The 23294-nt window shown below is 47.4% G+C and overlaps 1 protein-coding gene across 1 annotated transcript; it reads left to right on the forward strand.

Annotated features, from left to right (window-relative positions):
- Positions 1-41: 41 nt before the first annotated feature.
- Positions 42-19661, forward strand: SAXO2 (stabilizer of axonemal microtubules 2). Its single transcript, XM_038767571.1, has 4 exons — positions 42-133; positions 11676-11855; positions 15918-16120; positions 18667-19661. Exons 1-4 carry the CDS (start codon positions 90-92, stop codon positions 19659-19661), a joined length of 1422 nt encoding a protein of 473 aa, XP_038623499.1. The 5' UTR covers positions 42-89.
- Positions 19662-23294: the final 3633 nt, after the last annotated feature.

Below are 23294 nucleotides of genomic sequence, written 5' to 3' on the forward strand. Positions count from 1 at the left end.
CCGGCAACGGCCGGGACGCCGCGGCGGTTGCTAGGGAGCGGCGGTTGCCGTGGCGACGGGGGACGCGCCGAAGGAGAGGGAGCGGGAGGATGGAGCGGCGGGGCCGGTGTCTGTGCGAAATCTGCACGTGCGGGTAAGAGGGCAGCTACAGGGCGCCTCCCCATCAGCCCCGCACCACATCATCATCATCATCATCATAATGGCATTTATTAAGCGCTTACTATGTAATAAATACCATTGAATGAATGAATGAATGAAAAGTAGACAGGTGTCAATGCCATCATAATGGATGAATAGAATTATAGCTATAGTCACATCATTAATAAAATAGAGTAGTACATATGTGCAGATCAGCATCGCTCAGGGGAAAGAGCACGGGCATTGGAGTCAGAGATCATGGGTTCAAATCCCGACTCTGCCAACTGTCAGCTGTGTGACTTTGGGCAAGTCACTTCACTTCTCTGTACCTCATCTGTAAAATGGGATTAAGACTGTGAGCCCCACATTGGACAACTTGATCACCTTGTAACCTCCCCAGCGCTTAGAACAGTGCCTTGAACATAGTAAGCGCTTAATAAAATGCCATCATTATTATTATTATTATTATTCTCTGGGCCTCAGGTACCTCATATGTAAAATGGGGATGAAGACTGTGAGCCCCACATGGGACAACCTGATCACCTTGTAACCTCCCCAGCGCTTAGAACAGTGCCTTGCACATAGTAAGCACTTAACAAATACCATTATTATTATTATTACTATAGGCCCTACTGAGAGTTCACCTCCTCCAGGAGGCCTTCCCAGACTGAGCCCCTTCCTTCCTCTCCACCCTCCATCCCCCTCATCTTACCTCCTTCTCTTCCCCACAGCACCTGTATATATGTATATATGTTTGTACATATTTATTACTCCATTTATTTTACTTGTACATATCTATTCTATTTATTTTATTTTGTTAGTATGTTTGGTTTTGTTCTCTGTTTTAGACTTTTAGACTGTGAGCCCACTGTTGGGTAGGGACTGTCTCTATATGGTGCCAACTTGTACTTCCCAAGCGCTTAGTCCAGTGCTCTGCACTCAGTAAGCGCTCAATAGATACGATTGATTGATTGATTGATTGCAAAGCACATAGTATTTTATGTTGTTAATATGTTTTGTTGTCTGTCCCTTCTAGACTGTGAGCAACCTTCTAATAATAATAATAATAATAATAATAATAATGGCATTTATTAAGCGCTTACTATGTGCAAAGCACATAGTATTTTATGTTGTTAATATGTTTTGTTGTCTGTCTTTCCCTTCTAGACTGTGAGCACCCTTCTAATAATAATAATAATAATGATAATAATAATAATGGCATTTATTAAGCGCTTACTATTTGCAAAGCACATAGTATTTTATGTTGTTAATATGTTTTGTTGTCTGTCTTTCCCTTCTAGACTGTGATCACCCTTCTAATAATAATAATAATAATGATAATGGCACTGTGAGCCCACTGTTGGGTAGGGACCAACTCTATATGTTGCCAGCTTGTACTTCCCAAGCGCTTAGTACAGTGCTCTGCACACAGTAAGCGCTCAATAAATACGAAGGAATGAATGAATTTATTAAGCGCTTACTCTGTGCAAAGCACTGTTCTAAACGCTGGGGAGGTTACAGGGTGATCAGGTTGTCCCACGGGGGGCTCACAGTCAATCCCCATTTTACAGATGAGGGAACTGAGGCCCAGATAAGTGAAGTGACTTGCCCAAAGTCACACAGCTGACAAGTGGCGGAGCCGGAGTTTGAACCGATGACCTCTGACTCCAAAGCCCGGGCTCTTTCCACTGAGCCACGCTGCTTCCCAATAATAATAATAATGGCACTGTGAGCCCACTGTTGGGAAGGGATCGTCTCTATATGTTGCCAACTTGAACTTCCCAAGCGCTTAGTACAGTGCTCTGCACACCGTAAGCGCTCAATAAATACGATTGAATGAATGAATTTATTAAGTGCTTACTATGTGCAAAGCACTGTTCTAAGCGCTGGGGAGGTTACAGGGTGATCAGGTTGTCCCACGGGGGTCTCACAGTCCTAATCCCCATTTTACAGATGAGGGAACTGAGGCCCAGAGAATTGAAGTGACTTGCCCAAAGTCACACAGCTGACAGTTGGCGGAGTCGGGATTTGAACCCATGACCTCTGACTCTAAAGCCCGGGCTCTTACCACTAAGCCACGCTGCTTCTACACTGTGAGCCCACTGTTGGGTAGGGACCGTCTCTATATGTTGCCGACTTGTACTTCCCAAGCGCTTAGTCCAGTGCTCTGCACACAGTAAGTGCTCAATAAATACGATTGAATGAATGAATGAATCTCTGAGCGACAGATGGGGAAACTGAGACAGATTTATTACTCTATTTTATTTGTACATATTTATTCTATTTATTTTATGTTGTTAGTATGTTTTGTTTTGTTGTCTGTCTCCCCCTTCTAGACTGTGAGCCCGCTGTTGGGTAGGGACCGTCTCTACATGTTGCCAACTTGGACTTCCCGAGCGCTTAGTACAGTGCTCTGCACACAGTAAGCGGTCAATAAATACGATTGAATGAATGAATGAATCTCTGAGCGACAGATGGGGAAACTGAGACAGATTTATTACTCTATTTTATTTGTACATATTTATTCTATTTATTTTATGTTGTTAATATGTTTTGTTTTGTTGTCTGTCTCCCCCTTCTAGACTGTGAGCCCGCTGTTGGGTAGGGACCGTCTCTATATGTTGCCAACTTGGACTTCCCAAGCGCTTAGTACAGTGCTCTGCACACAGTAAGCGCTCAATAAATACGATTGATTGATTTTCCAGATAAGGGAACTGAGGCACAGAAAGCTGAAATGACTGGCCCGAGGTCACACAGCAGACAAGTGGCGGTGTCAGGATTAGAACCCATGACCTTCTGACTCCCAGGCCCGTGCGCTATCCATTATGCCATGCTATTATTATTATTACTATTAATCGTATTTATTGAGCGCTTACTGTGTGCAGAGCACTGTACTAAGCGCTTGGGAAGTACAAGTTGGCAACATAGAGAGATGGTCCCTACCCAACAGTGGGCTCACAGTCTAGAAGGGGGAGACAAACAACAAAACAAAACATATCAACAAAATAAAATAGAATAAATGTGTACAAATAAAATAGAGTAATAAATATGTACAAACATGTATTCATCTTTAATAATAATAATGATGGTGTTTGTTAAGCACTTACTAGGTGCCAAGCTCTGTTCTAAGCGCTTTACTATGCGCAGAGCACTGCCCTAAGTGTTTGGGAGAATACAACAGAATTAGCAGACATGTTCCCTGCCTATAACGAGCGTACAGTCTAGAGGGAGAGATGGACAATAATATGAATCAATCATTTATATTTAATTTAAAAATGTGTACTTAAGGGTTGTGGGTTTATGGGTGGGGCAAATATCAAATGTCCAAAGGTCACAGATCCTGAAGGGAAAGCGAATTGGGAAAAAGACGGCTTAATCGGGGAAGCGCTACTGAGGATTTCATTCAATCGTATTTATTGAGCGCTTACTGTGTGCAGAGCACTGTACTAATACTGAGGATGGAGTCTTCTGCCAAGAATAACAGAGGAGCCTTGGTCCAAGGACCAAGAACCCACCTGAAGGAATTGACTGTAGTATGTTCCAAATTAAAATCTCCTTCTTCATAGTCTTTCCGAATGGGGGTTCTGGGGTCTCTCCCTTGATGGTAATAATGGCATTTGTTAAGCACTTACTATGTGCCAAGGTCTGTTGGAAGTGCTGGGGGGATACAAGGTAATCAGGTTGTTCCACCTGGGGCTCACAGTCTTAATCCCCATTTTACAGATGGGGTAACTGAGGCACAGAGAAGTTAAGTAACTTGCCCAGAGTCACACAGCAGACAAGTGGCAGAGCCGGGATTAGAACCCACCACCTCTGACTTGCAAGCCCGGGCTCTTTCCACTGAGCCACGCTGCTTCCCTTCCCCTTAGGTTGTAGTGGTAGCTTTTGTTGAGACCCCACTTGGTGCAGTGCAGTGTACTAAGTGATTTGGAAGGACAAAACAGAGAAGTGACTCAATCCCTGCCCACAGGCCACTGTTGGGTAGGGACCGTCTCTATATGTTGCCAACTTGTACTTCCCAAGCGGTTAGTACAGTGCTCTGCACGCAGTAAGCGCTCAATAAATACAATTGAATGAATGAATGAATAGGGACAGAGCACGGGCCCAGCGGTCAGAAACACCTGGCTTCTAATCCCGGCTCCGCCACGTGTCGGCTGTGTGACCTTGAGCAAGTCAGTTTACTTCTCTTGTGCCTCAGATACCGCAGCTTTAAAACGGGGATTAAGACTGAGCCCCATGTGGGACAGAGACTGTGTCCAACCCCATTACTTTACCCCTACCCCAGCGTTTAGTACAGAGCCTGGCACGTAGTAAGTGCTTAACTTAACAAATATCACTATTATCAATCAATCAATCAATTGTATTTATTGAGTGCTTGCTGTGTGCAGAGCACTATACTAAGCGCTTGGGAAGTATAAGTTGGCAACATATATTTATTATATATATTATCATTATTATTATTATCGTTAGGGAGCTTTCCTCGCCCTGCTGTGCACTGTTCGGTCCTGAGCTAGCCCTGCCCAGCTGCTACATTCAAACAGCGGGTAAGAGGGGCAATTTCTGTAGGCCATCCCCAGATGGACTTCCTGAGGTCCTGTTTCTGTTGCTTCTCTGGAAACAATTTTTCAATGCTTCGTTCCCAAGGTAGGGCGGTCCAGCCACACCTAACAATCTCCTGCGATGACAACATTTTCCTCCCCAGGCCCTTTCTCCTTCCTGCTTACCGAGTAGTTTTTATTTGTGCTATGTCAACAGGACCAAAACTAAGCCATTTCATAACTGATCTTCCACGCCCATCCTTTCCGTCCCCAAACGGAAAGTGATTTTTCTCCCATTGTTTCTGCGGAGCTTATGCTTGGGCTGCTCCTCTCGACTATAAGCACGGTGTAGGCCGGGGACGGGCCTGCCAGCTCTGTTACGCTCTCATCTCCCAAGCGCTTAGTACAGTGCCCTGCTCATTGTAAGCACTCAATAAATACCATTGACTGATTAGGGCCAGGGAGGGTGGGTGGAGACAGCTCTAGACTGTAAACTCGTTCATTCATTCATTGTCGGATTTATTGAGCGCTTACTGTGTGCAGAGCACTGGACTGAGCGCTTGGGAAGTCCAAGTTGGCAACATATAGAGACGGTCCCTACCCAACAGCGGGCTCACAGTCTAGAAGGGGGAGACAGGCAACAAAACATATTAATAAAATAAAATAAATAGACTAAATATGTTCAAGTAAAATAAATAGAGTAATAAATACATACAAACATATATACATATATACAGGTGCTGTGGGGAGGGGAAGGAGGTAAGGCGGGGGGTGGGATGGGAAGGAGGAGGAAGGGGTGTGAGCAGGTGTGAACTCACTGTTAACAGGGAACATATCCACCAACTTTTTTACCTCATACTTTCCCGAGTGTTTAGTTCAGTGCTCTGCTACAGTAAGCACTCAATAAATATTCTTTAGGGCCAGGGTGTGTGGTGTAGGGGAAGGAACAGCTCTCGACTGTAAGCTCCCTGTGGGCAGGAAACATATCCACCAACTCTGTTATATTGTACTTTCCCAAGCTCTTAGCACGGTGCTCTGCTCACAGTAGGCGCTTAATAAATATGATTGTTGATTCTGGACTCTCAGAAGGGCAAGGATCACAATTAGGAGGCAAGGGGTTCCCCTCTGGAAAACTCCCATTTATCTCTGTTCTCAGCTTCCAGACTTCATTCAGAGCCCAGGTTATTAATAAAGAAACAGTATCCTGTGTCTGCCTAGCTTCTCATTTCTTTTATATCTGTCTCTCCCCTCGTCTGTCTCTGTAGTTCTTCTGTTCACGTGATGTGAACCCAAAGGCACATTTTTAAGAAGCAAACATTTTTTCAGGTGCAAGTTAAATCAGATAAAATCAGCACAGTCGTAAATCTTGTAAAAAGACGGTGACATTATGGAGGGTGAAATGGATGCAGTCATCCACACAACTTTTCACTTGCAATTTAGATGGCTAAAAAAAAAGGATTCGCTTCAACTGGGTGATTGGTAAAAAAAAAAAAAAAAATCCCTCTAAGCAACCCCAGGCTGGCTGAATCTTTCAGGGCCCCAGTGAAGGGTGCATTTTGCCCATCCTGAAATAAGATTCTGGTTCGTGACCCCAACCCCCAGACTGTAAAATGTCACCCAGGAGGTCAACACCCCATCCAAGTTGCCAGAGTGCAAAGCAAAACCTCCCAAAAGGAAAACCAAAATTGGGAAAATTGAGTTTCTTTTCAATCAGTTCACGGGAAGCAGCATGGATTGTCTCTCTTTATTGCTCAATTGTATTTTCCAAGCGCTCAGTACAGTGCTTTGCACACAGTAAGCACTCAATAAATATAATTGACTGAATGAATGAAAGAGTACAGGCCTAGGAGTAAGGAGCTGGGTTCTAATTCTGGCTCTACCACTTATCTGCTGTGTGTGACCTTAGGCAAGTCACTTAACTTCTTTGTGCCTCCGTTACCTCACCTGTAAAACGGGCATTGAATCTTCCGCTCTCGTAATCAATCAATTATGCAATTTATTGAGTGCATACACTGTGCAGAGCACTGTGCTAAGTGCTTGGGAGAGTACAATCCAACAGAATCCTACTTAGACTGTGAACACCATGTCCAACCTAAATGGGCTGTTGTTCAACCCAATTATCTTGTATCTACCGCTGGCCTTAGTACAGTGTTGGGTACATAGTAAGTACTTAACAAAAATACATTTAAAGAAAAAATCTAAACCAATCCATGTGTTTTAGAGAGGCAGCGGCCGTTAGCGTTTCCATAAGACTGACCTCAAAGGAATATTCCCAGAGGGCTCAGCCAGTTCAGGACTAAATCTCCCAGATTTTAGCTGACCATCATACACCTGGTGAGCAAAGACAATTTGGCAGCAGTGGGATGGAAAGGAAGAGAAATCCCTGAACAGCATACTGCATATTGCAAGTGAAATGCAGCATGAAATTAGAAAAAAAAAATCATGCCAGCATCCTGCTGGGAAAGCTAATAACAAGTGATTTGAGTTCTCCAGAAAACGTTTGGTGAAGGAATCAATTGCTCCATCAACAAAGCTTCCACAGAAAGCCTGATTTCTATTGCTCCACAGTAAAAAGGAAAAACCCACCCCGTGGTTTTCAGGATTACATGTCCAAAAAGGCGTCTGACTCCCTGTTATGCCTGATTGGAAGAGGCTCAGTTAGGGTTTTAAAGAATAATTTCCCCACCGGGGAAAGTCTTTCATACACACCAGACTTTGAAAATCCATTTCTATATGATCTCTTTCTACTGTTTTCCGTCCCCTGTAAATGGTACTGTGGAAAGAAAGGGAGGGCCAGATGAGAGAAGGGGGGTGGGTTGGCTACGTTCGATCAGATGGATTCCCTGTAGAATGTAAGATTCTGGTGGGCAGGGAACATGTGTTGCCGACTTGTAATTCCCAAGCGCTTAGTACAGTGCTCTGCACACAGTAAGCGCTCAATAAATACGACGGAATGAATGTCTACCAGCTCTGTTTTATTGTACTTTCCCAATGCTTGGCGCACAATAAATTTGACAAATCAAGCAAAAACTCCTCACTCTTGGCTTCAAGGCTGTCCATCACCTCTCCCCCTCCTACCTCACCTCCCTTCTCTCCTTCTCCAGCCCAGCCCGCACCCTCCGCTCCTCTGCCGCCGCTCACCTCCTCACTGTACCTCGTTCTCGCCTGTCCCGCCGTCGACCCCCGGCCCACGTCCTCCCCCGGCCCAGAATGTCCTCCCTCCACTCATCCGCCGAACTAGCTCTCTTCCTCCCTTCAAAGCCCTACTGAGATCTCACCTCCTCCAAGAGGCCTTCCCACACTGAGCCCCCTTTTTCCTCTCCTCCTCCCCATCTCCCCTGCCCTACCTCCTTCCCCTCCCCACAGCACTTGTATATATATTTGTACAGATCTATTACTCTATTTTACTTGTACATATTTACTATTCTATTTATTTTGTTAATGATGTGCACATAGCTTTAATTCTATTTGTTCTGACGATTTTGACACCCATCTACTTGTTTTGTTTTGTTGTCTGTTCCCCCCTACTAGACTGTGAGCCCATTATTGGGTAGGGACCGTCTCTATATGCTGCCGACTTGTAGTTCCCAAGCGCTTAGTACAGTGCTCTGCACACAGTAAGAGCACAATAATTCATGATTGAATGAATAACTCAGCACTCTTTTCTCCACCCCCCGCCCACTGCCATTTCAGCACTACTGTACCTATTGGGGTTCATATCATCATCATCATCAGTGGAATTCATTGAGTTGCTGACTCTGTGCAGAGCACTGTACTAAGCGCTTAGGAGAGGACAATGCACCAGAGTCGGTAGACCCATTCCCTTCCCATAATGAGCTTACAGTCTACACACTCCTTAAGCACTTGGGTACCCTCCATGCCCCCTCTACCCACCCACAACCACTTAGATACATATCTTTTAGACTGTGAGCCCACTGTTGGGTAGGAACTGTCTCTATATGTTGCCAACTTGTACTTCCCAAGCGCTTAGTACAGTGCTGTGCACACAGTCAGCGCTCAATAAATACGATTGTTGTTGATATCTTGAAACCCTATTACCCCCTCGCTACCTGCAATCTATTTTAGTACCTGCTTCCCACTCTGCATTGTAAACTCCTGAAGGGAAGGGAACATGTCTATTAACTCCATTGTCTGTGGAGAAGCAGCGTGGCTCAGTGTTAAGAGCACGAGCTTTGGAGTCAGAGGTCATGGGTTCAAATCCTTACTCCGCCAATTGTCGGCTATGTGACTTTGGGCAAGCCACTTAACTTCTCTGGGCCTCAGTGACCTCATCTGTAAAATGGGGATTAAGACTGTGAGCCCCACGTTGGACAACCTGATTACCTTGTATCCCCCCCAGCGCTTCGAACAATGCTTTGCACATAGTAAGCGCTTAATAAATGCCATCATTATTATTACTCCCCCATGTACTTAGTACAGCACTCCACACGCAGTAGGCGCTCAGTAAATACCGTTGATTGATTGAGTGATGGTTGAACCTCTTCACTTATAGTGTGGTAGAGGGGTGCTGAATCAGCAGTGATCTGAGGGAAGAAAATTCATTTTGTGTTGTGGTTAGCCCTTCTCTGCCACAACAATCAATTGTATGAATTATTATTATGGTATTTGCTAAGCACTTACTATGTGTCAAGCACTGTTCTAAGCACTGGGGTAGAGACAAGGTAATCAGGTTGTCCCACGTGGAGCTCACAGTCTTAATCCCCATTTCACAGATGTGGTAACTGAGGCACAGAGAAGTTAAGTGGCTTGCCTGAGGTCACACAGCAGACAAGTGGTGGAGCCGGGATTAGAATCCACGTCCTGTGACTCCCAAGCCCACGCTCTTTCCACTAAGCCACGCTGCTTCTCTGCACACTTACTATGTGCAGAGCACTGTACTAACATGTACTGTGATTTTTCCTGATTAAAGTTTGGCCAATGGGCTTCGGGAAAGCCTGGGACTTTGCCCAAGATGTCCTGTTTAACCCTGGATCCTACCTAATTTTGGACCAGTCAAGAGGGGGCAATTTTTGGTTTTGTCTTTATGGTATTTGTTAAGCACTTACTATGTGTCAGGAACTGGACTAAGCGATGGGGTAGATAGAAGGTTGTCAGGTTGGACACAGTCCCTGTCCCACGTGGGGCTCACAGTCTTCAACCCCGTTTTCCAGATGAGGGAACTGAGGCCCAGAAAAGTGGCGTGACATGCCCAAAGTCACACAGCAGACAAGTGGAATTAGAATCCAGGTGGTCCTTTTGACTTTCAGTCCTGGGCTCCATTCATTCAATTGTATTTATTGAGCGCTTAACTTGTGCGAAGCACTGTGCTAAGTGCCTGAGAGAGCACAATATAACAACAGACACATTCTTGCTCACAGTCTAGAGGGGAAGATATAAATAAATAAATAAATAATGAATAATGAATAAATGAATAAAGTAAATGATAAATAAATAAATAAATAAATAAAAATAATAAATAAAAATAGTAAATAAATAAATAAATAGATAAAAATAATAAATAAATAAATAAATCTATCTATCTATCTATCTATCTATCTATCAGGCCAGGCTGCTTCTCTAGTTGAGAAGCAGAAATTTGAGTCCAAGAACTGTTCCTGCTGTCCAGGAAGAAGGGCTTGCTCCTTCTCCAGAATTATTTCCTTTGTACCTGCCCCCACCTCTTCAGCCTGAAACTCTGCAACCCTGGAGCTCTGCAGGTGCTCGAGGAAGCTCTGACACCCACTGATTACCACCTCCCAAGCCAAAAGCCATCCACCAATGCGACCCCAGGCCGTACCCGGGGAGAGCAAGGACCCCCAGTGCCCTACTGCACTGCGGCACCTTGAAGACCCTTCGCTTGCGAGGGGTTGGTGGGGAGCAACAGCAACTGAAAAGAATATTTGCAAGATTTCATCAAAAACTTTCACCCCCTCTAGGATGAGGCACTTAGTAGGTATCCAGAACTGGACTAAGCACTGTGGTAGACCCAAGCTAATCCAATATCTAGACCATAAGCTCATTATGGGCAGGAAATGTGTCTATCAATTCTTTTATTTTGTACTCTTGCAAGCACTTAGTACAATTATTATTATTATCAGAAGCAATGTGCCTAATGGATAGCGCAGAGGCCTGGGAATCAGAAGGACCCGGGTTCCAGTCCTGGCTTCACTGCTTGTCTGTTGTGTGACCTTAGGCAAGTCGCTTCACTTGTCTGTGCCTCAGTTCACTCATTTGTAAAATGGGGATTAGGACGGTGAACCCCATGGGGGATATGGGTCAACAGAGAGAGAAAGAGACAAGATCGAGGCTCAGTGATTTCAGAGGAGGGAAGTGTGTGGGCTGAGTTGCAGTGGGAAAGGAAATAGTATACGTAGTGGGGAGAGAGAGCTATTTAAGTGGCTTAAAGCCAATGGTAAGGAGTTTCTGACTGATGCAGAGGTAAATGGGTAGGGGGCCTCCTGGAAAGGACACCAAGCGCTGAGTACAGTGCTTTGCACACAGTAAGCGCTCAATAAATACGATTGAATGAATGAATGACACGTCTGGGATTCAGAGGACCTGGGCTCTAATTCCAGATCCCACACTTGTCCCTCAGTTACCACATGTGTAAAATGGGGATTAAGAATGTGAGCCCCCCTTGGGACAACCTGATCACCTTGTAACCTCCCCAGCGCTTAGAATAGTGCTTTGCGCATAGTAAGTGCTTAATTAATGCCATCGTCATTATCCAGCGCTTAGAACAGTGCTTTGCACATAGTAAGCACTTAGTAAATGCCATTATTATTATTATTAACAAAGACCACTATTATGATTATTATTACTGTTGTTATTAACTTTCCAGAGAGAGTCATCCTGCTTCCACCACCGCCCTCTGGGAAGGAGGGTTAGTCCATAGCGAGAAGGAAAGAGTCGTCAGGCTGCCAAGGATGCAGCCTTGGCCCTGTGAAATGGCCTCAAATATTCCGTCCTGTTTTGTCCATTGGCTTGTTTTTGCCACAGGTGCCACCGATGCCCTCGTAACCCCACGAGGATCTATGAGAACTCAGTTCAACCCTGCCCCACAACCGAATATTTGGAAAAATACCCTCGGCACGGCCCCGTCGCACCTCCGCCGAGTCTCAAACCCAAGCAGGAGATCCAAGCAAATCATGGCAAGATGGAAGGGATCACAACTTTTAAGTAAATATGTGGGGATTTGATTTGATGCTGGGTTTTTTCACTGTTTCGGGGTGTTTTTTTAAAATGGTACTTACTAAGCACTATGTGTCAGGCACTGTACTAAGCGCTGGGGTAGATACAAGCTCATCAGATTGGACACAGCCCTTTTTCCACATGGGGGTGGGAGGGAGGAGGAGGTTTTAATCTCCATTTTACAGGTTAAGCAATGTGCTTACGAATGCACTCCCGACCTCCAACTTTGTTTTTTCAGCCAGTTTTTTGGGGCTGTCAAACTAAGTAATTGTCTGAATTTTCCTCCAGAAGCAGCCGTAAGGCTTATGGGTCCGGCTTCCCTGGCATTTTTCCCAAATTTTATGCATGTGAGGGGATTGGATAATGCCCCCCAGGTTAGGGCCAGAAAAAAGGTGTTGGAGACAAAGCAGGTGGGGAGGAGAGAGGGGAGAGGAGAGAGCTCTGGTTCCCCATTCCACAGCTTCTGCCACTACTCCCACCTTGGGGCCCAGTGGGGGCTTCACTCTGTAATTCAGAAAGGGCTGTAAACTCATCCTTTAGACTGTAAACTTGCTGTGGGCAGGGATTGTATCAGTTATGTTATGCTGTACTTTTCCAAGCGCTTAGTACAGTGCCCTCCAAACTGTAAGTACTCAATAAATGCATACCACTGGGGTGGCGGTGGCTAGGGCACAAAGGCCCGCCACTGCAGTGCATGGCAGATGGGCACGGCGAAGGGGTGACTGTGGTGGCTATTTCAGCCACTGTGGCTGGAGAAGACAAATGAGCATTTCTGGCATAGCCAGGGGGACAGAAATGCTCATTTGGGGCCGGTCCTAGGTGGGACCGGTCCAGCTGGGGTGATGGGGGCGGTGGAGATAATCGTGGCAATCAAGGTGATGGTGACGACAGGTAAGCGGTGGCGATCTGTTAATGATGGTGGAAGTGAGGGCTGGGGTCACATTGGTGATGGTGGTGGTGGTTATAGAGGTGGTGGTTTTGAGGGGGGTGGTCTCAGAGACGGTGGCACCGGTGGGGCTGGAGATGGGAGAGTAAGAAGCTGCTGCTGAGCGAGAGGAGGAGAAAGAGGGAATTGAGAGGCAGGGCTGTTTAACTTCTTCCTCCTTCTCTAATAATAATAATAATAGTGTTGGTATTTGTTAAGCACTTACTATGTGCAAAGCACTGTTCTAAGCGCTGGGGGGAATACAAGGAGATGAGATTGTCCCATGTGGGGCTCGCAGTCTTAATCCCCATTTTACAGATGAGGGAACTGAGGCTCAGAGAAATGAAGTGACTTGCCCAAGGTCACACAGCAGACATGTGGGGGAGGGGGATTCAAACCGGTGACTTCTGGCTCCCAAGCCCGCGCTCTTTCCAGCGAGCTTCGCTGCTTCTCTACCACCTCCTGTTCCCTGTCAAAACTTGTGACCAACCTCCTTCAAGTGAGAGCCCTCTTTACTCGTGTGTGAGTGTGTGTGTGTGCGTGTAATGTTTTCACTCCCTGTTTTGGCTAAAATGCTGCTGGGAATTAGGGAATGCCTCTTCGTTCATGCGAGCTTGTTTGGAGAGAGCACACCGCTTTGTCAGAAGAAGCAGCGGTTCACATTTGCAAAGGTATCAGGAATGGTAAGTACTGAAACACCAGATTCCTTCATGTGAACAGAACCCTGCATTATTCATTCATTCAAGCATGGCTCAGTGGAAAGAGCCCGGGCTTTGGAGTCAGAGGTCATGGGTTCAAATCCTGGCTCCGCCATTTGCCAGCTGTGTGACTTTGGGCAAGTCACTTCACTTCTCTGGGCCTCAGTTCCCTCATCTGTAAAATGAGGATTAAGACTGTGAGCCACCCGTGGGACAACCTGATCACCTTGTATCCTCCCCAGCACTTAGAACAATGCTTTGCACATTGTAAGTGATTAATAAATGCCATTAGTATTATTATTATTCAATCGTATTGATTGAGTGCTTACTGTGTGCAGAGCACTGTACTAAGCACTTGGGAAGTACAAGTTTGCAACACATAGAGACGGTTCCTATCCAACAGCGGGCTCACAGTCTAGAAGGGGGAGACAGACAACAAAAATAAATAGAATAAAATAAAGTAATAGAGTAACAAATATGTACAAACATATGTACATATGTGCATTACAGCAGAACTCATGTGTGAGTGTGTGTTTATGTGATGGAGAGAGTGAGAGAGAGAGAGCCAGAGCGGGAGGGAGGGAGTGTTTATGGCAAACAGGTTTTCCAGGAATTGGGGAAAAGAAAGGAGCAGTGATTCAAATCCTCCTTTCCTTATGCAAAGCAGAGGCCCCCCTGCCTGGAGGAAGAGGTCACTCTCCCTGTCTTCCCGCATCTTCCTGTCCTTTAACAGACACCACCATCCCTTTGCTCCCTCCGGGAGTTGGAGGTCATTCCGGACCTGATGTCCCTGCTGCTATCCAATTATTTTCTGAACTCCTAGAAGGGCTTAGTGCTCAGAACAATTTGGACCTGCCCAATGAGGCTCTGCCTTAAACTGGACGGGGAGCCTGGCAGCCTAAACTGGGAGAGCAAGCTGAGGACCACTGTCCACTAAACAAGAGACCCTCGGAGAACAGGGCCCCGACAGGGCCGAACCGTCAACCCGTTAAGCCTCTGTCCTGAATGCCGAAGTACCTGGTCATAGAAAATTTTAGTATATATTAAGTGATTACTACGTGGCAAGCACTGATAATCAGACCGTGTCCATTCCCTGTTCCACATAGGGCTCACACTGTAAGGGGGAAAGGAGAGTAGGTATTGAATCCCCATTTTACAGATGTGGAAACCGAGGCACAGAGAAGTTAAGTGACTTGTCCAAAGTCATACAGAAGGCAAGAGAAGCAGCGTGGCTCAGTGGAAAGAGCCCGGGCTTTGGAGTCAGAGGTCATGGGTTCAAATCCCGGCTCTGCCACTTGTCAGCTGTGTGACTTTGGGCAAGTCACTTAACTTCTCTGTGCCTCAGTTACCTCATCTGTAAAATGGGGATGAAGACTGTGAGCCCCACGTGGGACAACCTGATCACCTTGTAACCTCCCCAGGGCTTAGAACAGTGCTTTGCACATAATAAGCGCTTAATAAATGCCATTATTATTATTATTATTATCTGAGCCTCAGTTCCCTCACCTGTAAAATGTGGATGAAGACTGTGAGCCCCACATGGGACAACCTGATCAATCATATTTATTGAGCACTTACTGTGTGCAGAGCACTGTACTAAGCGCTTGGGAAGTACAAATTGGCAACATATAGAGATGGTCCCTACCCAACAGTGGGTTCACCTTGTAACCTCTCCAGTGCTTAGAACAGTGCTTTGCACATAGTAAGCACTTAATAAATGCCGTGAAAAAAAGTAGGAGATGGGATTAGAACCCAGGTCTCCTGGCTCCCAGACCTGTGTTCTTTCCACTAGGTCATGCTGCCTGGAAAGTCCTCATCATCAATCGTCATCATCATCAATCGTATTTATTGAGTGCTTACTGTGTGCAGAGCACTGTACTAAGTGTTTGGGAAGTACAAGTTGGCAACATATAGAGACAGTCCCTACCCAATAGTGGGCTCACAGTCTAAAAGGGGGAGATGGAGAACCAAACCAAACATACTAACAAAATAAAATAAATAGAATAGATATGTACAAGTAAAATAAATAGAGTAATAAATATGTACAAACATATATACAGGTGATATACATATATACAGGTTGGAAGAAGACATTTGGGAGAAGCAACTGAAACCAGGAAGGAGAGCAGTGAGAGAGGATCGTATACTTGTTTAACCGCTGTGGCAAACGGTTCCATCGCCTCTTCCAGGGGGCTGCTGGGAGGGAAGAAAGGTCAGCGGACAGCTGACACTTCTCGGATGGGAGGGTCGCCACAGGCTGGGGTAGCCCAATGCGGGACCCCGTCCCACAGAGCCTTTCCCGGGGATGCAGCTTCATTTCTTCTAGCCAGTGATGCAACTCTCCCCTGCCATGTGAGTGCATGGCTCTCAGGAATGCTCAGCCACCCAGGAGCCCCGGGAACAGGGCCCCATGTCGCTGGGTTTCAGGTCTGATTACCGTCCTTACCCCGTGGAGAGGCGGCCGCCGCGGGAGCAGGGAGAGCACAAGCCCCAGAGGGGAGAGATGGACCTGGGCACCACCTACCAGAGAGACTACAGTTCCCACATCATCCCCCTCGTCACCACGGTCAGGCCGGTGGAGCGGCGTCTACCCAAGGGGGGACAGCTGGACACCATCCCGACCTACAGAGGTGAGAAAAACAGCAGGCATGGGCTCGGGCGCTTGCTCTGGAACTGGACTGGGTGACGCCTCTGTGGGTTCACATCCTGTCTCCAGGCTATCTTGCCTCGGGCCCAGAGTGGTTTCCATACATCCTTTCCCTCCAGCTGAGGAAGACCAGCCAGCAGTGGACCGCATTTACTCCTCTGGGATTGGGAAAACGATTAGGCTAACCCACCACTGTTTACCCAGCGTGCTTTCTGGTTGGCCCAGAACCTGCCTGATTGGCAGCTGCTGGGGATCCGCTTAGTACAGTGCTCTGCACACAGTGAGCGCTCAATAAATACGATTGAATGAATGAATGAATCCGTGCAGCTCTTCAGCTCCTCGCTGCCCACTGCCTGGGCAGTGGGTGGCAGCGAGGTGGAGGGGCAGGGATCGGGATGGGGCAGGAGTGTCCCCTTTCCATCAATCTACCGGGCTGAGCTCTGGGCCCATTCTGGGATGGGACTGTTAGCCCATATGGCTCTTAAAACATCTCCCACCTCTGCACCCCAGTGTTCAGTTGGAGTTGAGAGTCAAGTTTACCCCCTGCAGATTTGGAAGTTTGCCACTAGAAAAATTCTGTCAGAAACAGTCCTTTCACTTCTTCATTTGATTGTATTTGAGCGCTTACTATGTGCAGAGCACTATGCTAAGCGTTTGGGAGAGTACAATATAATGATGATAATAATAATAATAATTACGGCATGGTTAAGTGCTTACTTTGTGCCAAGCACTGTTCTAAGCTCTGGGGTAGATACAAGCAAATCGAGTTGGACACAGTCCCCTGTGGGGCTCACAGTCTCAATCCCCATTTTACAGATGAGGGTACTGAGTCCCAGAGATGTAAAGTGACTTGCCCAAGGTCACGCAGCAGACAAGTGGCATAGCCGGGATTAGAACCCATAACCTTCTGACTCCGAGGCCCCTGCTCTATCCACTGGGCCATGCTGCTTCTAGTAGACATTCCCTGCCCACAACGAGCTTATAGTCTAGACCTTACAGTCCTCGCCCTGTGGTAGTAGTGATAGCATTTATTAAGCACTTACTGTGTGCAAAGCACTAAGTGCTGGGTGAAAATACACGAGTCCTTCGTGGGGCTTCAAGCTAAAAATCTTCCAGGGCAGACCAGGGAGGGAAAATAGAGACAGCCACAGGGTGCAGAGAGGCTCCTGGGAAAGGTGGCCCACTCTGGCACTCCAACAACAACAACAGTAATAATAATAATGGTATTTGTTAAGTGCTTACTATGTGCCAAGCACTGTTCTAAGCGCTGGGGTAAATACAAGGTAATTAGGTTGTCCCATGTGGGGCTTACAGTCTTAAACCCCATTTTGCAGATGAGGTAACTGAGGCACAGAGAAGTGAAATGACTTGCCCAAAATCACACAACCAGGATTAGAACCCATGACCTCTGACTCCCAAGCCCAGGCTCTTTCCACTAAGCCATGCTGCACCCGCTCCTCTGACTGGGCATAGACCTGCATTCTGGTACTCAGAGGGAGTTGAACTGAACCCAGGGCTGTTGGGATGGGAGCAGGGTGCCTTCTATTCATTCATTCCATCATATTTATTGAGCGCTTACTGTGTGCAGAGCACTGTACTAAGCGCTTGGGAAGTACAAGTTGGCAACATATAGAGACTGTCCCTACCCAACAGTGGGCTTACAGTCTAGAAGGGGGAGACAGATAACAAAACAAAACATATTAACAAAATAAAATAAATAGAATAAATATGTACAAGTAAAATAAATAGAGTAATAAATGCGTACAAACATATATACATATATACAGGTGCTGTGGGGAGGGGAAGGAGGGGAGAAAAGTCCCCCTATCTATCTATACCTTGTCAGGCATACCCAGGAAAGGGGAAGGGGAAAAAGATGAGAATCCTTGAGAGAGCTTCCCCCAATGTGGGCTTTAAAGAGAACCAGCGTGGCTCAGTGGAAAGAGCCCAGGCTTTGGAGTCAGAAGTCATGGGTTCAAATCCTGCCTCTGGCACTTGTCAGGTGGGTGACTTTGAGCAAGTCACTTAACTTCTCTGGGCCTCAGTTCCCTCATCTGTAAAATGGGGATTAAGGCTGTGAGCCCCCCGTGGGACAACCTGATCACCTTGTAACCTCCTCAGTGCTTAGAACAGTGCTTGGCACATAGTAAGCGCTTAACAAATACCAACATTATTGTTATTATTATTATTATTATTATTATTATTATTATTATTAAAGGTCCTGCATCCCCTTGCTCCCTGGCAAACTGCCCCTGAGGGGTCAGAGAGAAGCTAGAGAGATGCTGGAGGGGGGAAAAAGGGTGAAGAAAAGGGAGGAAGGGGCAGGTTAACTGTTGGAAGCGGCGGTGGGGTGGGGGTTGGCTGATGGAGAAGAGAAGACTGGGCGGGTGTGATGGGCACAAAGGCGGCACTGTTTGAGTTTGAGCTAAGGGGGTAGGGGGTTAGTAGGGTGACCATTTCAACCTCTGGAAGACAGAGCGAGGATGAAAAGTCTCCCGAGGTCCATAAAGGCTTCTTTCCGCTCTAAAGATGACTTCCGAGCTTGGGCTATACCGAAGAGGGACCGCCGTCGACTGGCCCAGGATTACCACCCCCCAACCGAGAAGTTTGGCAATCCCACAACGTTCCAGGACGATTTCTTCCCCAAAGAGTCCCGTCCCAGGCTGAGCTTCAAACCTCCCTGTGGAGCCAAGCCCCGCCAAGTCCCCTTTGCCGGGGTCACCAGTCATCGGCAGGCATACGTGGCTCACCAGCTGGAGCCCAGGTGTGTGAGGCCCAAGGAAGCTTACGAGGCCAGCAGCCAGCCCTTCGAGGGGCTCACCACCCATCGCAATGACTTCCGGGGTCTCCTCGGGGAGGCCGGGAGGAGCTGCCGGCCGCAGGACACCGGCCTCAGACCCGGTGCCCCCTTTGACGGAAGCACCGAGTCCCGGGAGAGCTTTCAGCCATGGCCCGTCTCCCTGCCGGCAGCGCGCCAGGTGGCCGACTACGTCTCCCCGGCTGGCCCCATGGAGCTGAGCACCACGAGCCAGTTGGATTACACCCACCCCCCACTCCGTCCCGCTGCCCCCCGGAAACCCGTTTTCTGGAGAAGACGAACCCCCCCTCCCTTCCAAGGCAACTCCACCATGAAAGAAGACTTCCAGGCTTGGGAAAGCTGTAGGCAAGAAATGATCAAGAGGCCGCCGGAAATCTCCAGGGCCTCGGGTAAATTTGACGGCTCCACCACCTTCGGATCTCACTTTGTACCTCACGCGCTGGTCCCCACCCTGAGCTGCAAGCCTTCCCCAGCCGCTCTCCGCTGCTCGGTCCCCTTTGAGGCCCACACGGTGTATCACTCCGAGTACACCCCAAAGAAGCGGGAGATCTGCCCGGCCGCCTTTGCCTCCCCACCGGGCTACGTCTTCCAAAGTACAGATTCCCAAGGCCACAGGTTCTTCCGCAAGATGGCCGTTCCGGCCACGAAGCCGCTCTCACCCTCGCCCGATAGCCGCGCTCCCCAGGACGTGGCTGTGACGGCCTAGAGCTACCAGTGCCAGCCTCTCTCAAGTTGAATGTTTGCAGTCTGGGGTCTGAGGACACCGTGGCCACCAAGTCTCTCGAACTGATTTGAAACCGGAGTGGTTATAATAGTAATAATAATGACGATGGTATTTGTTAAGTGCTTACTATGTGCCAAGCACTGTTCTAAGCGCTGGATAGATATCAGGTAATCAGGTTGTCCCAAGTGGGGCTCACAGTCTTAATAATAATAATGATATTAGATAAGCACTTACTATGTGCCAAGCACTGTTCTAAGCATTAGGGGAGATACAAGGTAATCAGGCTGTCCCACATAGGGCTTATAGTCTTGACCCCCATTTTACAGATGAGAGAACTGAGGCACAGAGAAATGAAGTGACTTGCGCAAAGTCACACAGCTGACAAGTAGCAGAGCCAGGATTAGAACCCCTGACCTCTGATGCCCAAGCCCAGGCTCTTTCCACTAAGCCATGCTGTTTCTCTATCCCCATGATTCCCTTCAACTCCTCAAAAAATTCAACGCACCGAAATCTTTTTACTTAGACCAGAACAAGCACCCTATAAGGGTTGGACAGTAGCTAGGGTTTTAGGCTCCTGACTCATACCAACCAGGACTTTCCTGGACTGGGGGAAACTCAGTGACCCGTAGAGAGTCAAACCATACCACCACCCACCATGGTTACTGTGGAAAGTTTTTTACTTAGTTTTTACCAACATGCAAGGGAGTGAGACATACACACTCTCACTCACTCCACTAAGGGTCCAGTACCAGTCTGCTGGTCAAAGGAGCCCATTCTGCCAAACCCATGGCAGGAGATTGGGAGAAATTCCCGATGGCCCAGGCCACTCACGCCACCTCCACATGCCGCTTCCCCTTTCTGCTTCTGAGCACTGTTGTTTTCTCCTGCTGCTCTTACTTCTCTGTGATTCAAAACGAGTGCCTTTTATCTGCCTGATGTATCACAGCTGTGGCTCTACATGGCCGTCATTGATTGTTTCAGGCCCGTTATTGGGTAGAGCAGGCCACGTCTCCATCCATGCTCCACCCCCCCAGGCTGGCAATCACCTGTCTAAGGTAGCGCCCATCAGAGGCTTCACAGTCTCTTACTCGTTGTTGTTCGCTGGATCACAAACAGTCACTACTAAGGCAGCTTGTTGTGGGCTTACCACAGATAGGCCGTTGATATCAAATTGAATGCTTCTTGAGGGTTCGAGTAGCTCAATATACTTGTGTGTTTTGGTGGGGGGTGTTATATTATTTGTTAAGCATTTCTTATATGCCAGAAACTGTACTAAGCACTGGGGTAGATAGAAGATAATCAGGCTGGACACAGTCCCCGTCCCACATACGATTCATGGTCTAAATAGGAGGGAGAAAGATTTAATCCCCATTTTACAGATGAGGTAACTGAAGCACCGAGAAGTTAAGTGATTTGCCCCAAATCACACAGCAGACAAATGGCGGCGCCAGGTTTACATACCAGGTTTTCTGACTCTCAGGCCTGTGTTCCACTGCTTGTCTCTGTGAGCCTGGGGATGAAGAAAGGGAGACCCTTTCCAGGGGGAACAAATGGGATGGGACGGGGAAAGGCCAGCAGGCGATGTTGAAGAGTCTGAGGGTTAGAAGTTCCCAATTTTAGTACTTTCATCTCCCACCTTCTCTTCTGCACCAGGGTCCGGGTTTTCGCTACCTGCTGAAACTCTTCCCTCTCCTCTCTGAGCCCCTGGCTAACTGTCCAATGTAGATTTGCAGAAGAGCCGCTGTGTCCACTGTTCCTGCTCTTTCAGGTGTTTCTATTCTTCTTGCTGCCCCTGGAGCTGAGGGCAGCCAGAGCCCGCTTGTCTAGGGAAAGGTATGGCCTTGGGGGGCTGGGCTCAGGCCACAGGTGGTCAGCCTCGGGGGTTGAGCCCTGACCAGTCCTAAGGGCCTGGGCTCTACCCATTCACCTGGGAGCAAGGGTGCTGAGCTTCTGTCAGAAAGCCCTGGGCTCCCAGCCGTCCTTGGCCCCATCTTCTTCCCACAGGGCCAGGGCTAATTTCACACCACAAGCAAGGCAAGTGGGTGCCGTGGGGAACCACGCTCGGTGATGAGTCGGGAGGAAGAGAGAGGCATAAGAGACTTTCAAAACTGGGGCCAAACAGGACATTCTAGATTTGGCCGCCAAGCTGGACCTTCCAAAGGCCAGAGGAAACAAAAGACCAACTGTGCCTGCTCTGGGATGTCTCTGAGAGGGCACGTTGCCGAGGAAAAGATAGAACTCAACGTTGGTCACCTCCAGCAGGTACCATCTAAGCCCAAGCCCATTGGAAATGGTTTTTGTTGGAGAAGTGACCAAGTGCATTCTTGTAGAAGAGAGCCCGCAATCCTGCAGGGTGGGCTGCAGTCAGGGCCAAAGAGTGTGAGTGTGGAGTGTGTGTGTATGTGTCCACAAATGGCTTCAATTTACAATGCATCATTAAAGTGGTTTTATGATTTTCAAAATCTTTCAAGCTTATTGGTAGCAGGTACCCACTATGCCCCGGGCTCCCAGGACTTTCTTTCTATGGAGCATGAACTTAACAGTGAAAGGACCAGAGTCAAGCACCAGAGGTTGCTGAAATCTCCAGTCTAGTTTTCCCTCACGGAAATGGCTGCAAACAAGACCTAGATCCCTGGGATAGTTGCCTGAGGATGGCTTCCTGGAATTAGAAACGTTTCTGCTCTTCACTGCAAACCCTCGATTGCATAAATCAAAGAATAAAATTGGATCTAGAGTCCAGTGTTCCTTATTTGAAGAACAGAAGTTGTCCTGGCTTCTTCTATGGACATTTGTGTGCTATAGTGTGTACTAGAACTCAGGAAACAGCCATTAATTGGATCCTCTCCAAACTAGACCTGGTTTCAATTCAATGACGTTCGTTCAGATTTGTGTTTCTTAAATGCTTCTAAATAAACCGCGTATTCCATCAGACCACATGTGGAGAGTTTTATCCTGAAAATCCTGGTTGCCCCAGATTTTCTCCCCAAGGGTCCTTGCTCCTAGCAGTCTCCCTGGGGTCAGGAGCCCCCAGGGAAGCGGCACGGCCTTTCTACTAGAAAGAGTACGGGCCTAAGACGCAAAGGACTTGGGTTCTAATCCTGGCTCCACCACTTGTCTGCTGTGTGACTTTAGGCAAGTCACTTAACTTCTCTGTGCCTCAGATACCTCATTTGTAAAATAGGGATTGAAGCCGTGGGCTGTGACACATGGACTATGTATGACCTAATTATCTTATATCTACCCCAGTGCTTAGTATAGTGCCTGGCACAGAGAAAGTGATTAACAAATACCACTAAAAAAAGGCAGGGGGGTTGGGGGAGTGGATAGAGTTCCCTAAACAATTCAGGGATAGTCAGGTGGAAAGAGATAGAGAGAGAGAAGGAGATCCTCCCTGCTCTTCCCACCACACTCATTCTTTCTCTTTCCTATGAATGAGTCCATCATTCATTCATTCAATCGTATTTATTGAGCACTTACTGTGTGCAGAGCACTGTACTAAGCGCTTGGGAAGTACAAGTTGGCAACATATAGAGACGGTCCGTACCCAACAATGGGCTCACAGTCTAGACAGAGGAGACAGACAAACTAAACAAAACATATTAACAAAATAAAATA

This window comes from Tachyglossus aculeatus, chromosome 26, assembly GCF_015852505.1.
Source record: "Tachyglossus aculeatus isolate mTacAcu1 chromosome 26, mTacAcu1.pri, whole genome shotgun sequence".
NCBI classification, from domain to species: Eukaryota; Metazoa; Chordata; class Mammalia; order Monotremata; family Tachyglossidae; genus Tachyglossus; species Tachyglossus aculeatus.

Coding starts and splice junctions, on each gene's coding strand:
- SAXO2 (XM_038767571.1), top strand. CDS start 90: ATGGAGCGGCGGGGCCGGTGTCTGTGCGAAATCTGCACGTGCGG. Junction 134..11,675: donor TGCGAAATCTGCACGTGCGG/GTAAGAGGGCAG, acceptor TTTTTGCCACAG/GTGCCACCGATGCCCTCGTA. Junction 11,856..15,917: donor GAAGGGATCACAACTTTTAA/GTAAATATGTGG, acceptor GCTGGGTTTCAG/GTCTGATTACCGTCCTTACC.